The 14,299-nt window shown below is 40.4% G+C and overlaps 1 protein-coding gene across 2 annotated transcripts; it reads left to right on the top strand.

Moving 5' to 3' along the window:
• Positions 1–1,598: 1,598 nt before the first annotated feature.
• MANSC4 (MANSC domain containing 4) lies at positions 1,599–13,411 on the top strand. 2 transcript variants are annotated; one of them, XM_012474265.2, is made up of 4 exons: positions 1,599–3,412; positions 4,505–5,081; positions 9,111–9,245; positions 12,310–13,411. In XM_012474265.2, the coding sequence occupies exons 2-4, from the start codon at positions 4,853–4,855 to the stop codon at positions 12,927–12,929; spliced, it is 984 nt and encodes a 327-aa protein (XP_012329688.1). In that variant the 5' UTR covers positions 1,599–3,412; positions 4,505–4,852; the 3' UTR covers positions 12,930–13,411. The 2 variants fall into 2 exon arrangements, with proteins under 2 accessions (XP_012329688.1, XP_012329689.1); XM_012474266.2 differs by having other exon boundaries at positions 1,599–5,081.
• Positions 13,412–14,299: the final 888 nt, after the last annotated feature.

Genomic DNA, 14,299 nt, shown 5'->3' with positions numbered 1-14,299 from the left:
TACTTTTTTTTTTTTTTTTTTTTTAAAGATAGAGTCTCACTCTGTCACCCAGGCTGGAGTGCAGTGATGTGATCTCAGTTCCTCGGCTCACTGCAACCTCAGCCTCCTGGGTTCAAGTGATTCTCTTGCCTCAGCCTCCTGAGTAGCTAGGATTATAGGTGCCCGCCACCACACCTGGCTAATTTTTGTATTTTCAGTAGAAACAGGTTTTCACTGTGTTGGCCATGCTGGTCTCGAACTCCTACCCTCAAGTAATCCTTCCACCTCGGCCTTCCAAAGTGCTGGAATTACAGGTGCAAGCCACCATGCCCAGCCGAAAAATAAACTTTTACATTAAGTTTTTTTAGAAAAACAGATTTCAGAACAGTATGATTCCATTTATGTAAAACTATATACTGTTAAATAAAATTTATAGGAGGCCAGTGCAGTGACTCATTCCTGTAATCCCAGCACTTTGGGAGGCCAAGGCAGAAGGATTGCACAAGGCCGGGAGTTTGAGGCTAGCCTGGGCAACATAGTGAGACCTTGTCTCTACAAAAAATTTAAATAAAAAATAAATTTAAAAATACATAAAATGTATAGACCATTCGTTTATTCACTTATTTATTTGAGACAGGGTCTTGCTCTGTTGCCCAAGTTGGAGTGCAGTGGCACAACCACAGCTCACTGCAGCCTCAACCTCATGGGACCCACCTCAATCTGGCTAATTTTCTTTTTTTTTTAATTTTGTAGAGACAGGCTCTCCCTATGTTGCCCAGGCTGATCTCAAACTCCTGGGCTCAAAGCAATCCTCCCTCTTCGACCTCAGGAAGTGTTGGGATTATAGGTGTGAGCCACCATGCCCGCCAAGACCACTGGTTTCAGCTGAGCTCCTTCCGTAGCCCCAGCAGATGAAACCAAAATGGAGTTACTCACGCTGATGTTCCATGATGCCACCAAGCCAGAACCAAGATCTGTATCTGATCTTTGAAAAACTCAGGAGAGAGATAATCACCAAATCCCCACACAGGCCACTTTTAACCAGCATGATAAGGAAGTGCCCTCCGCTTTACCTTTACAAGGAAAGTAACTTTGAAATGACCAATCTGCTTTTTGTTTTCTGTTTCTGCTTTCCTCAGCTCTTTCCATCAACAAAACCACCTCCTCTGCTCAGTTTATTGGATTTTATAGAATGAGGTGTTGCCCTATTTGGAATCACAAATAAAAGCCAATTAAGATCTTTAACTAAATTTGTTGTAATTTTGTATTTTGACAGTTTATGTCTTTTAAATAGCAATATCCAGAAAGATGTTTATTAAGATGGTAAGTGCTTGAATAGTTTCTCTTTTTGTATTTTTCTATAGGATTTGAATTCTTAAAGTGAACATATATAGAAGCAAAAACATTTTTAAAGAAAAAATAACATTTAAATTTTTCAGGTTCCATTTTTTAAAAAAATAATTTTTATTAATTTTATCAGCAAATGAAATGGAAACATAAGTAAATAAAACAACTTGCAATGTTAAAATAAAAGTGACCAGGCATGGTGGTTCACACTTGTAATACTAGCACTTTGGGAGGCCAAGGTGGGCAGATCACTTGAGGTCAGGAGTTCAAGAACAGCCTGGCAAAATGGTGAAACCCCATCTCTACTAAAAATAAAAAAAATATAGCCAGGCATGGTGCTGTATGTCTGTAATCCCAGCTACTTGGGAGGCTGAGGTGGGAGAATAGCTTGAACCTGGGAGGCAGAGGTTGCAGTGAGCCAAGATTGTGCCACTGCCCTCAAGCCTGAATGACAGTCTCAAATAAATAAATAAGAAATATTGACAGTTTTCCAAATGTCTTGAATTTATTAAAGCTATGCTATTACTTCACTGCCATTTAAAATTATTTCTCTTTGGTTATTTTAGTTCCTTGATATTCCTAAAACAACTTTATTTCTGTTTTGTATTGTTTTTTTGAGATGGAGCCTTGCTGTGTCTCCTAGGCTGGAGCACAGTGGTACAATCCCAGCTCACTGCAACCTCCACTGCCCAGGTTCAAGTGATTCTTCCGCCTCAGCCTCCTGAGTAGCTGGAATTACAGGTGTGCACCACCATACCCAGCTAATTTTTGTATTTTTAGTAGAGATGAGGTTTCACCATATTGCCCAGGTTTGTCTCAAACTCCTGAACTCTAGTGATCTGCTGCCTCAGCCTCCCAAAGTGCTGGCATTACAGGCATTAGCCACCATGCCTGGCCTATTGCTGTTTTTTAACAAGCAAAACTGAAGTATCTTCCATTCATCAAATCTTATGGGGTGATATAAATGAGATAAAAGTAGTACATGGTCTTAAAATGGCTCTATTTAACTCAAGTTGAGCATTCTTGTTTAGGTAAAACTTCCATTTATTTCGGTCATTTATCTGTATCAGTGTTTTCCAGACATCTTAAGAAATCACCTGGGACTCTTGTAAAAATAAGAATGCCACTCTCCTCCACTCAACAGCTATTGAATCAGGCTTTTGGGAGAGATAAGTGACTTTTAAAGTACAAATCACATTTGTGAACCCCTCTGCAGAGCAAAAGCACCCTATTGGAAAGAAATAGAATGTATTGCCATATTGCAACAGTGTAACGGTCCTGGGTATTTGATAACAAGACCTTATATCAACTTTTGATTCAGTTGCATTGCTTCATGGTTTCTGCAATTTCAGCACCCAAGGACAAGTTTTGAGATTGTTATGGATGCCTCCCTCTACCTCTGCGTTCCGGTTTCTACCATTTCTTTTCAAAATGCTTGGCCCCAAGAAGTTATCCATTTCCAGACTTCATGCAATCACCAAAAAAAAGTTCAAAAATTTTAAAGCACGCTTTTACGTTGAGACTTGTAGATCCTCTTTGTCTTTTTTTTCTTAATAGCACCAGCCCCTGCAGGGCTTTATTTATTTATTTACTTACTTACTTACTTACTTATTTAGTAGAGACCCTGTCTCCCTATGTTGCCCAGACTGTCTCGAACTCCTAGGCTCAAGCAGTCCTCCTGCCTCATCCTCCCACAGCGCTGGGATTATAGGCATTAGCCACCCTGCCCGGCCAAGATTTGTAGATCCTTTAAAATGAAACTTTGATCTTTATTTAAATACAACCTGAGAGTAAAAGGGTTAATCGTGGATTGTTCTATTATCCCTGAAGGGAACAGGAGAACTTCAAGGAAATACAGCACACAAAAGAACCTATATTTAATATGACTCAAAGACTTGATGATCATAAGATTAGAGAGCAGACCTTTGTGTTTATGTCTTGAGGGCATTTTCTAAGGGAAATAGCTAAGGAATCTCATAAAAAAAAAAAGAGTAATTTGTTGTTACTCATGTATCCCTTCCTTTGCCATTATAAAACTCTCTTCCCTATCCCTTCAGAACAGATGGAATCGTCTGAGTCTTTGCAGGTAAGCAACTGAAATTTGTTTTCTATAAGAAGTTCATTAAAATAAAAGATTTATCATTTTGTGTATTTTATGTGGCTTAGGTAAATTAGGAGTTAGTGTATAACATAATTTTTGCTCAGAATTGTTTAATATTTATGAAGTGTTTCATATTTAAAGCTATTCAGTCTTAACTACTTTCCATTTCATTATCAATTATATGCTTCTAAAAATAAAAAGATATGTAATAATTAGACTGACTATTATTAGGAAATGGGTGAAGAGATGAAAGTTCAAAGAATGCTAATGATTTTTGTGTCAAGAAGGTGAATGAGTCATTGTATAAAAAGGTATAAAAGAAATAGAGATCACAGATTAGAAAGCTTCTTTTTTAAAAAGAAACAGTACAGTGCTTTGTGCCAAAAGCTGATTATCACTAATGCTTCATACAAAACTGGATACAAAAAAGCAACAGTTTTATGCTTTGAACTAATTTGTCACCTTGGACGTCACAGGATATGAAACCCACAACTTTCACAAAAGCGAGAGTCTATTTTTACTGCCTTTTTAAATGTTGGAGCATTGCAATTGAAAGGATTTTATTACTATTTAGAAATTTAAAAACATTTCACCATTTCCTAGTGTTTTTTGTTTGTTAGTTTGTTTGGACTGGTTTGATTTGGTTTTTCTGAGACAGGGTCTCACTCTGTCACCCAGGTTAGAGTGCAGTAGTGTCATCTCGGCTCACTGCAACCTCCACCTCCCAGGCTCAAGCCATCTCCCACCTCAGGCTCCCAAAGTGTTGAGATACAGGTGTGAGCCACTGTGTCTGACCAACATTTTTATTTAATTAAGAACAAAAACCCAAACCACTGCAAAAACTTTTTTTTAAGTGAACCTGAATGTCGGAACTTAAATTTAAAGAAATAGAGATTATTTTTTTAAATACAATCTGCAGTCACAAGTTCTTAAAAATCAAACAGAAGTGCCCTCACAAAATCATGTCTTGTTTATGATGAAATGGATACTTCGTTATCTGACGTCAAGTGACTAACTTATTGTTTCCCTCAGAAAGACTCTTGACTAAGGTTTCCACTTGTCTTTATATTTACTTAGCAAAAGGTGTCTGTGACTGTTCACATTCAGAGAAAGAAGAAAAGCAGAAAAGAGAATGCATGTCTTAAGATGCTAAGGGACACAGCATTGAAATAGCCTGGAAAGTGCTCAGAAGGAACGCCAGCAAATCAAATGTTCACCTGGGGCTCAATTGGGACGAAAGAAAAGAAAAATCAATATGCAGTCAAAGAATCATCTTATTTTTCTAGAAAGTGACTCTACAGAAACGCTCCAAGGAAGCTCTCCCTTAGCAACACCCCTGACATTCCAGAGACTGTCCTAAACCCCTGTGTTCAGTTTCTGTCTGGAAATCAGATTTATCTTCGAGTCTTCCTTCATACAGGAAAAATGCATGTGGCAGTGGTAGTAGTGAATGTAATATTGCTCCTGAGCATGGGATGGACATCAGACTCTCTCTGCTCACCCACCATTTTTTACAGAGACTGCTGGATCCGTCGCTTCCCAGGTCTTCTAGTCGATCTGGAGGAGTCTCAGAAGCTGGGAGCCCAGTTCTTGAAGTATTATTCTGAAAGCACGGGCCAGAAGTGCAGTAGGAGCTGCTGTCTTCGGAAGGATGGTAAGTAGTCATGATATGCTTGGGCAAATATAAGAGGAAATTTCCAAGGATGAAGACCTAAGTGAGGAGCCCTAGGTAGAGGCCAGTAAATAGTTGCAAAGGACTAGAGAAGATGCCCTGGGGTGTGGGAGAGAGAGGGAGAGGAAAGAGAGCCATTGAAACTGATTTCACTGTCTGGGCCAGAGCAGGTTCTATTTACAGATCTAATAATGACCCAGAATTCAATAGAAGCTACAGGAAACAGCATCCTCTTTTCTTCACCAAAATGCTAAATGAAAATCTTTCTCCCAAAATTAATTTACAATATTTTTACAGCTCAAAATATAAAATATATGATTTTTGAATATTTATTTACTTCTCATTTTATTTTAAATTTTTAGAGACAGGGCCTCACTATGTTGCCTGGGCTGGTCTTGAACTCCTGGGCTCAAGTGATCCTCCTGCCTCAGCCTCCCAAAGTGCTGGGATTACAGATGTGAACCACTAACCCAGTCAAATATTTACTATAATTTCCCTTTCAAAGTACATTTTGGTGATATTAGTATCTCGTCAATTTTTTTTTAATGTGCTGGACCAGGTGCAGTGGCTCATGCCTGTAATCTCAGAACTTTGGGAGGCCAAGGCAGGTGGATCACCTGAGGTCAGGAGTTGGAGACCAACCTGACCAACATGGTGAAACATCGTCTCTACTAAAAATACAAAAATTAGCTGAGTGTGGTAGCAGACATCTATAATCCCAGCTACTTGGCAGACTGAGGTAGGAGAATCGCTTGAACCCAGGAGACAGAGGTTGCAGTGAGCCAAGATCACACTACTGCACTCCAGCCTGGGTAATAGAGCGAGACTGACACACACACACACTCTCTATCTCTCTCTCTCTCTCACACACACACACACAGACATACACACACACACAGCCCCCTAAACTAAAATGTGGTCTCTTGGGTTTACTAAACATGCAATGTATTGAAAAAGAATTTAGAGTGCGATTCATGTTTTGAAAGAAATAGGGTGATATATGTCAAATACCTGCCCCAAATCATATTTCCAAATATTCCTCATAAATGTTTTGTCTGTAATATGGAATCTGGGTGGAGACTGCATCCATATAATATGATCAAGACCTGCAATTAGGAATGTTTATTATTGCAGAATTTCAAGTTATAATTGCCTAAAAACTTTCATTTCTTTTTCATTTTTCCAATATTTTAAAGCTACTTGAAAAGAAACAGCAAAAGCAACACAGCACTTTGTTCTACACTTTCTTTCCATGGTTTCATATCAACTTGTTAACTTCCAATGTCTCTTGTCCAATTATGTATGTAAGATTTTTGAGATGAAAATTGGAGTTATGATTAATTTAATAAAAGGAAATCTTTTTGAAAAGATAGCCAATCCAGATTTCCACCTTCCAGATGCATCTAACTCCCATAAGGCCGCACTGAGCAGAGATGGAGGAGGGGCAGTACATTTTTTTGAATTTTCCCATAGCATGAATTTACCTGACTCCACAGCAGGAAAGCTCTGGCCTTTGGACTGTCGTGGATACTGTAAGCATATAGGGCAATCCCATGATTTTAGAGCCCCTGTAACTTCCCAGTTGTGGCTTTCTTCTTTCAGAATAAGAAAGAACAGGAAGGCACATTCCAGTTTTTAGCTGGAAGCCGTAACTTTAAAAATGCCACAATCCTGCTCAGAGCTGGGCTGCTGAAATGTATACAAGGAATGTAAAACATGTTTGAAAATTGTCCTCTACAGAATCAACTATGTTCTCATCAGAAATGTAAAACTCTTAAGTTTGAATATTTTTTCTTTCTTTTCAACTTTACAGCACAGTTCTCAGGGAATGTATTTATAATCTATAATTTATTTGCATTGTATTATTGACTAATTTTTGTATTATTCTTTCTTCTGGAAAAATAAGAGTGCAGAAACATGAGGATGTCCTACAAGTAATGATGGAGATTAACTCCTCATAGTTCACCTTACACAGAAGCAGTACAGGTTCTGCGAGCAGCAGATCCACAGTTTTAGGCATACTCTGAGGTCTGGTAATCAGATGCTAGCCCTCTGTAATCTTATTTTATTAAAGAAGTTGACACCTTGGCTGGGCGTGGTAGCTCATGCCCCTAATCCCAGCACTTTGGGAGGCTGAGGTAGGCAGATCACTTGAGGTTAGGAGTTTGAGACCAGCCTGGACAACATGGTGAAACCCTGTCTCTACTAAAAATATAAAAATTAGCTAGGTGTGGTGGCACACACCTGTAACCCCAGCTAATCGGGAGGCTGAGGCAGGAAAATTGCTTGAACCCAGGAGGTGGAAGTTGCAGTGAGCCGAGATTGTGCCACTTCACTCCAGTCTGGGTGACTGAAAAAAAAAAGTTGATACCTTTTGGCCAATGGATATTTCACATCACACGGTCTCTACCGCACTTCAGCAGAAGTAAAATCTGTGTTGCACTTTAGTGAGGATAGACTGAAGATCTGCATTACACAAATCTGTTTCAGGTTTTCCAGAAATAAGGGAATTTTTTCAAGTCTTCTCTTCCTCTGTCAGACAACTTTTTTTTTTTTGTTTGCTTTTGTTTTTGAGACAGAGTCTCATTCTGTTGCCCAAGCTGGAGTGCAGTGGCGCAATCTCAGCTCACTACAACCTCCGCCTCCCGGGTTCAAGTGATTCTCGTGCCTCAGCCTCCTGAGTAGCTGGGGTTACAGGTTCGTGCCACCACGCCCAGCCCATGTTTGTATTTTTTTTAGTAGAGACGAGGTTTGACCAGGTCGGCCAGGCTGGTCTTGAACTCCTGACCTCAAGTGATCCTTCACCTTGGACTCCTAAAGTGCTGGGATTACAGGTGTGAGCCACTGCACCTGGTCAGAGAACATGTTTTAAAATGCAAATTTGCTTAGGAAAGGAAAGACAGCATGAGCCAATAGTGTGTCCCTACCCGCTAGAATTCTACCTGCTAGCATCCCTGCCTGTCCGGTCCCTGCCTCTTTAAATGACACTGATGAGGCTTTTCCTTGGATGTGGTTTTGCATATGGGGAGAGTGCACACCTTCAGTCAGGGAAAGGGTGCTGTTCACACAGCTTGCAGCCTTTCCACCATCTGGGACACTTAGGTGTTACTCTTTTGCCCTTCCCAATACTCCCTCCTCTTCTTTACAGCATTTGTCCTTTTATTTTCCTATTTCTTTCTCTGATGACCTCCAGACTCAGCATTCTGAAAGGACACTGTCCCTACAAACCTCATATAAATCCCCAGAGGTTTTTTTTTATTTTTTGAGACAGAGTTTTACTCTTGTTGCCCAGGCTGGAGTCCAATAGCATGATCTCAGCTCACCACAACCTCTGCCTCCTGGGTTCAAGCAATTCTCCTGCCTCAGCATCCCAAGTAGGTGGGATTATAGGCATGAGCCACCATGCCCGGCTAATTTTGAATTTTTAGTAGAGATGGGGTTTCTCCTGGTCAGGCTGGTCTTGAACTCCTGACCTTGTGATCTACCCACCTTGGTCTCCCAAAGTACTCGGTTTATAGGCATGAGCTACCACACACCGGTCCCCAGAGGTTTTTGTAGCTAATCTAATTTTTCATGAACACAAAATTCTGGGACCAGGATATAATGAATGATTCCAAATATCCTGTGTGGGATGGAAAGTATGAAAGATTACTTTGAGAAAATCAGAATTTTTGGAAATTCTGATTTTTGGAAATTCTGATCCTTCCAGATCAGAAAATCTGGAAGGATTGCTTGAATCTGGGAGGTCTAGGCTGCAGTGAGCTGTTATCATACCATTGCACTCCAGCCTAAGTGACAGAGTGAGACCCTATCTCCAAAAAATAAAAAGTATTTTCCATATTCACAGAAGCAGTTACAGTAGTTTATAAATGTTCTGCAAAATGTCTGCACATTGCCCTGAAAAATACTGTTAATCCAGTATTCCTGAAACAAATATAAGTTACTCAGAGTTTATGAAACTGGTGGAAATCAAGACCATCTGCAGATATATTTCGCTTGTTTCCCTTTCAGTTTCCTGTAACCTGGCTGTCTTCTACCACGATCCTATTCATGACAATATCAACTGCCTCCATATTCACTGCCCAACACTGGAAAGCTGCATATTACAGCCTGGAACCAGTGCCATTTTGTACAACGTAACAGATGGTAATGATTACATAGCTCAAGACTTTTGAAGAATGCTGGCAATACTCTAGTAGAGGCATATAGCTGAGAAACTGGGTAGCAATAGCCGTATATGAGTCCCTAAAATCACTATTTTCCAGTGAACTTTGGAAAAATTTTGGATAACTAGGACAGAAAACTGAAAGAAAACTTTCTTTAGTTTGATGTGTTCAGCAAAGAGTTCACTCCAGATTATAAATCGTGTGATCAAACAAGGGCTTACTGACTGTATATTTAATGAATCTCAAGAACTCTCAGCAAAGCCAAAGGAAGCGTTTCTCCTGCAGTGGCTGAGGGTGCCACTAGGAGATAAAGAAAATGCTAAATGGCAGTTTTGAGGGCCATGGACACTGCATACAGGATTCTGTAAAGAGGGATGTTAGGCTCAGGGAAACTTACCACCGTGTGCTGACATACATTAGCACATCATTGGTCCTCAAGATAACCAGTGTATTTTATTTTAAAAATATAAGTGTTTTGTGCCTATGTATGTAATCTCAGGGTGTAAATTAGTGACCATAAAAGAAGAGATTTTTGCCATCCAAAAGCAAAGGAGATACATTTCTTCATCAATCTGTATGTATTGAACACCCGATGCTCCAGGCTAGAATCAACACTGTGGAAGATCGCAGCCATATCTCTGCCCTCAAATTCCTTTAGAATCTAGTTGATGTGACAAGTCTTACAATTAGTGTTAAGGCACAACTAAATCCAAAAACGTGTGAAGCTGCCTCAGTGCAAAGTTTCAAAGAAGGGGACGCTAGTGAAAGCCAGTGTATTCAGAGGAGGTTCATGGGAGAAGCCAGGCAGAAGCAGCAGCTAATGAGTTCTATATTATGCCACAGGGAAGTAAGCAAACAGGTCTGGCCACAATAAGGAGACGTGGAGTTGCAATGAGAATATGGCTAAGATAAGGTAGGGACAGGTATCATAAGGGCCATGGAGAGAGTAGAGTTTTGGTTTGACTTTGTCAGAAACAGAGAACAAGGGCATTTAATGAAAAAGCATGTGAAGTGATAGCTATTTGTCCTAATCTGGGACAATTATATGAAGGTTTGATAAGAAAATCTGGTCAGGAAAGCATTAGAGTCTGCCAAAGTAACTGCAGCTGAAATGAAGAGAAAGGATAATTACCAGAGCATTGGGAAAATCGAATAAGGACTTAGTCACCTTTTTAATAAAGGAAATGAAGAAGTGAGTGGAGTCAAAATCACTTTGCAGGTCTGAGTGTAGTCGCTCATGACTGTAATTCTAGCACTTTGGGAGGCTGAGGCAGGAGGACTGCTTGAACCCAGGAGTTTGAGACCAACCTGAGCAACAGAGAGAGACCCCCATCTCTACAAAAAAAAAAAAAACTAGGCAGGTGAGGTGGTGGTGTGCCTGTGGTTGGTCCCAGGTACTCAGGAGTCTAAGGTGGGAGGATCACTTGAGCCCAGGAGTTCACAGTTACAGTTAGTTATGATTGCACTATCACATTCCAGCCTGAGTGACAGGTGTCTCTTAAAAAAAAAAAATCACCTTGCAGTGCAGATTTCAGTGTGGCTGATGGAAGAAGGATGATGCCAATGAAAGAGACAAGGAGGTAGAGGTAATGATTTTGGCTTTGGGCATATTAAGGGATGATGTAAGAGGTCCAGATGGAAACCTCCAGTAGAATACCGGATAAATGAGATCAGAGCTCAAGAAAGAAGGGAAAACATAGTGATAGGGGTTTCAATGCCATTAATGTAGTGGTGCCAATTGAGCACAATCTGTGTGTGTGTGTTGGAGGGGAGGGGTCAGTGAAGAGAAAATACAGCTGAAGACCAAGGACTGAAGATTGTGGAAACCACACAACCAGTGAGGTTGTACAAGAGAACCAGCAAAAGAAAGCAAAAGTGAGAGGCAGGCAGTCTGGGGAAAAATGTCAAGGGGGTCCAGGGTCCAGGGAATCATAGGAGAAGAACTTCAGGAAGGTGGCTGGCAGTATCAAGGACAAGAGAGAAGCCAGAGCAAGGAGATGTGAGTGATCAGGAAGTAAGAAAACAACTCAGAAGCAGTGGGTGTTGTCATGTTTGCACAGAGAGAGAGAGAGAGAGAGAGAGAGAGAGAGAGAGAGAGGGAGGGAGAGAGGGAGGGAGGGAGGGAGGGAGGGGGAGAGAGAGAGAGAGAGAGAGAGAGAGAGGAGTCACTAGCACACTAGCAGGGACCACTGGAAACCTGTTGAGTTTTTTCTCTTGTCCTTTAAAGACAAAGCAGTAATTGTTCATGTCTGAAGGCAGAGGGAAAGGAGTTAGTATGCAAGGGAGAAAATACTAAAGACGAAGCAAGACCCTCAGAGGTCGAAAAGGGATGAGACTTAAGGCTTTGCTCATGATTTTGCTTATAGTCACCCTTCTCAGGTCCTATTTTGTCTAACTTGATTTAAAGATGCTATATTGCCAGGTGCAGTGGCTCCTGCCTATAATCCCAGCACTCTGGGAGGCTAAGGAGGGCAGATCACTTGAGCTCACAAGTTCGACACCAGCCTGGGCAACGTGACAAAAACCTATCTCTACAAAAAATACCAAAATTAGCGGGGCATGGTGGCTCATGCCTGTAATCTCAGCTACTCAGGAGACTGAGGTGAGAGGATTGCTTGACCTCAGGAAGCAGAGGTTGCAGTGAGCCAAGACCACACCACTGCACTCCAGCCTTGGTGATAGGGCAAGACCCTGTCTCAAAAAAGAAATAAATAATAAATGCTATATTGTATCTCAAATGTTTATTGTTTCTACAGCTCTCAAAGTAACATTCACTACTGTACAAAAACCCTAACAGACATAAAGCCTTCTCCTTGGGTGTAATCTAATTTGTTCATTAAAAAAAAAGTGTTTTAGAAAGTTAAGATAAATTCAAATGTAGCCAGTATGTTTGGAAGTCTTTCAGAAGTATGTAGTATTAGAATGTGAATTTCGCTTCATTCAATAACTCACAGTGGCAAAAGCCAGCCCTTCTCCAAACTGCACTTTAAGGTTTTCACTTTGAAAGTAAAAATAAAATGAATGATGCCTTATTTATTTTTCAGGTATAGATCCGGATTTGCTGGTTTTTGAACAATCTCCCATGTATCTAAATACTCATTCTTCATCCAGTAGATGGGACAGACTAAGGATTCTAAAAGCTGTAAATTTAGATAAACCACAAACCACTGTGATAAACCATATGCTGCCATCCACAGAGGCTCCACCCTCAACCACACATCAAGATTTGGTTGTAAACACAAACAGTACCGGCTATTCCAAAGAATTAACCACAGATTTTTGGGCAAGATTCACTTCCCTGAATGACTCCATTACCACAAAGGTAAATATGGTGTCACCAAGTTCTGATGTCATCAGCAATCCAGATAATAAGACGATTTCTCCTTTCTTTGTACCCATAGACACAAAACTTTATCATATGCCTGTTCCATCCCGACTCAACAGTAGCAAACAATTACTGAACAAAACCAAAGGATACAATAGCAGAAACCACACATCTGCAAATGAAGATGAGGTATCTGTGACTTCAAGGACCTGGCTGGCTTCTGTGGCCCTTTGCACCTCTATCATCTTTCTGGGCTGTTGTATAGTCATCCTGGCATCTGGATGCTGTGGAAAGCAGCAGGGCCAGTATAAACTAGGACAGAGAAAATCAGAATCCTAGCAAATTAAAAACTGTAACCATATGAAGGAGAACTCCTCATAGTAAAAGCTGTAGCAAGATTATATGCTTTCAAGGATATCATTTTTAGTTTTGTGTAAGAAAGGGCAGTTCAGTTAAAAAAAAAAAATTAGGCTGGGCATGGTGGTTCACACCTGTAATCCCAACCCTTTGGGAGGCCAAGGGAGGAGGATTGCTTGAGCCCTGGAGTTCAAGACCATCCTGGGCATCTTGGTGAGACCCTGTCTTTATAAAATAAAAAATAAAAAAATCAGCACATGGGGCAGCATGATGCACCTCTGGTCCCAGCTACTAGGGAGGCTGAGGTGGGAGGACTGCTTGAGCCTGGGAGGTCAAGGTTGCAGTGAGCCATGATTGCACCACTGCAATTCAGCCTTGGAAACAGAGCCAGACCCTGTCTCGAAAGAAAAATTAGGATGCTTACTCCTACCAATCTGTAAAAAAATAAAAAGGCTAATGCTTGATAAACATACTGCTTTTTTTGGTTGTTATTTCTATTTTTTGAGTAGTGTTCCCCCTGCCAGAGTTGCAAAATTCTGATCCTTACAGTTGTCACTTAGTACTGAGTAAGAGACACTGTCCCAGTGCTTTAGGGGGATTAACTCACTGAATCCTTCCAACCCCGAAAGATGGATATACTGCTATTAACCATGATACTATTGTTATCACACATTTTACAGATGAGGCAGCTGAGGTGAAGACAGGTTAAGCATCTTCCCTAAAGACACCCAAGTATTAAGTAGTGAAGTCAGGACTTAATTAAACACAGGCAGTCTGGTTTAAGTCCATGCTCAAAAATCACTGTTAGACTAAGAGCCTCTGTTTTCCCAAAAAGCATGAAAAAACAATATCAGGAAGAAAACACCACAATATCATATTTGCCACCCAGTCAAGGTCAAATTATTGTCACGTACAGTCATACAATCATGTAGTAATGTGAGCAAAAGAACACAGTTACTAACAGTTACTAACCCATAAACAAATGCTTCCTGATCTTAATCTAGCTTTCTACACTCAGTTGATTAATCCTTCTCAATCTCAACCCATCTTTATCTTCCTTTCAATAATTACGCTACTGAGCTTTTTGAGCTTTTTGTATTGATTTCTGTTGAATAAAACTTGGGAGTTTTAGTTTTAGTTACATCCCTCACTTGTACACATTCTGTTTTCCCAGGTGTAAAGATTAGCTCTGAGTGTTTCAGTTCTGTCCAAATCTTACACCAGATTTGTCCCCTAAATCTTAGAAGACTCTTAAGTGTGGAATACTGTAGTTCAAGTCTCTAATAAACTTAAGCTTTTTAAGCCATCTCATTCCTGAAACCTGTTTTTAATGTGAGAACAGATATTAAAAG

Source organism: Aotus nancymaae, unplaced genomic scaffold (genome assembly GCF_030222135.1).
Source record: "Aotus nancymaae isolate 86718 unplaced genomic scaffold, 86718_ANA_hifiasm-v0.15.2.pri h1tg000016l, whole genome shotgun sequence".
NCBI classification, from domain to species: Eukaryota; Metazoa; Chordata; class Mammalia; order Primates; family Aotidae; genus Aotus; species Aotus nancymaae.
This window is presented reverse-complemented; position numbering and strand designations above follow the sequence as displayed.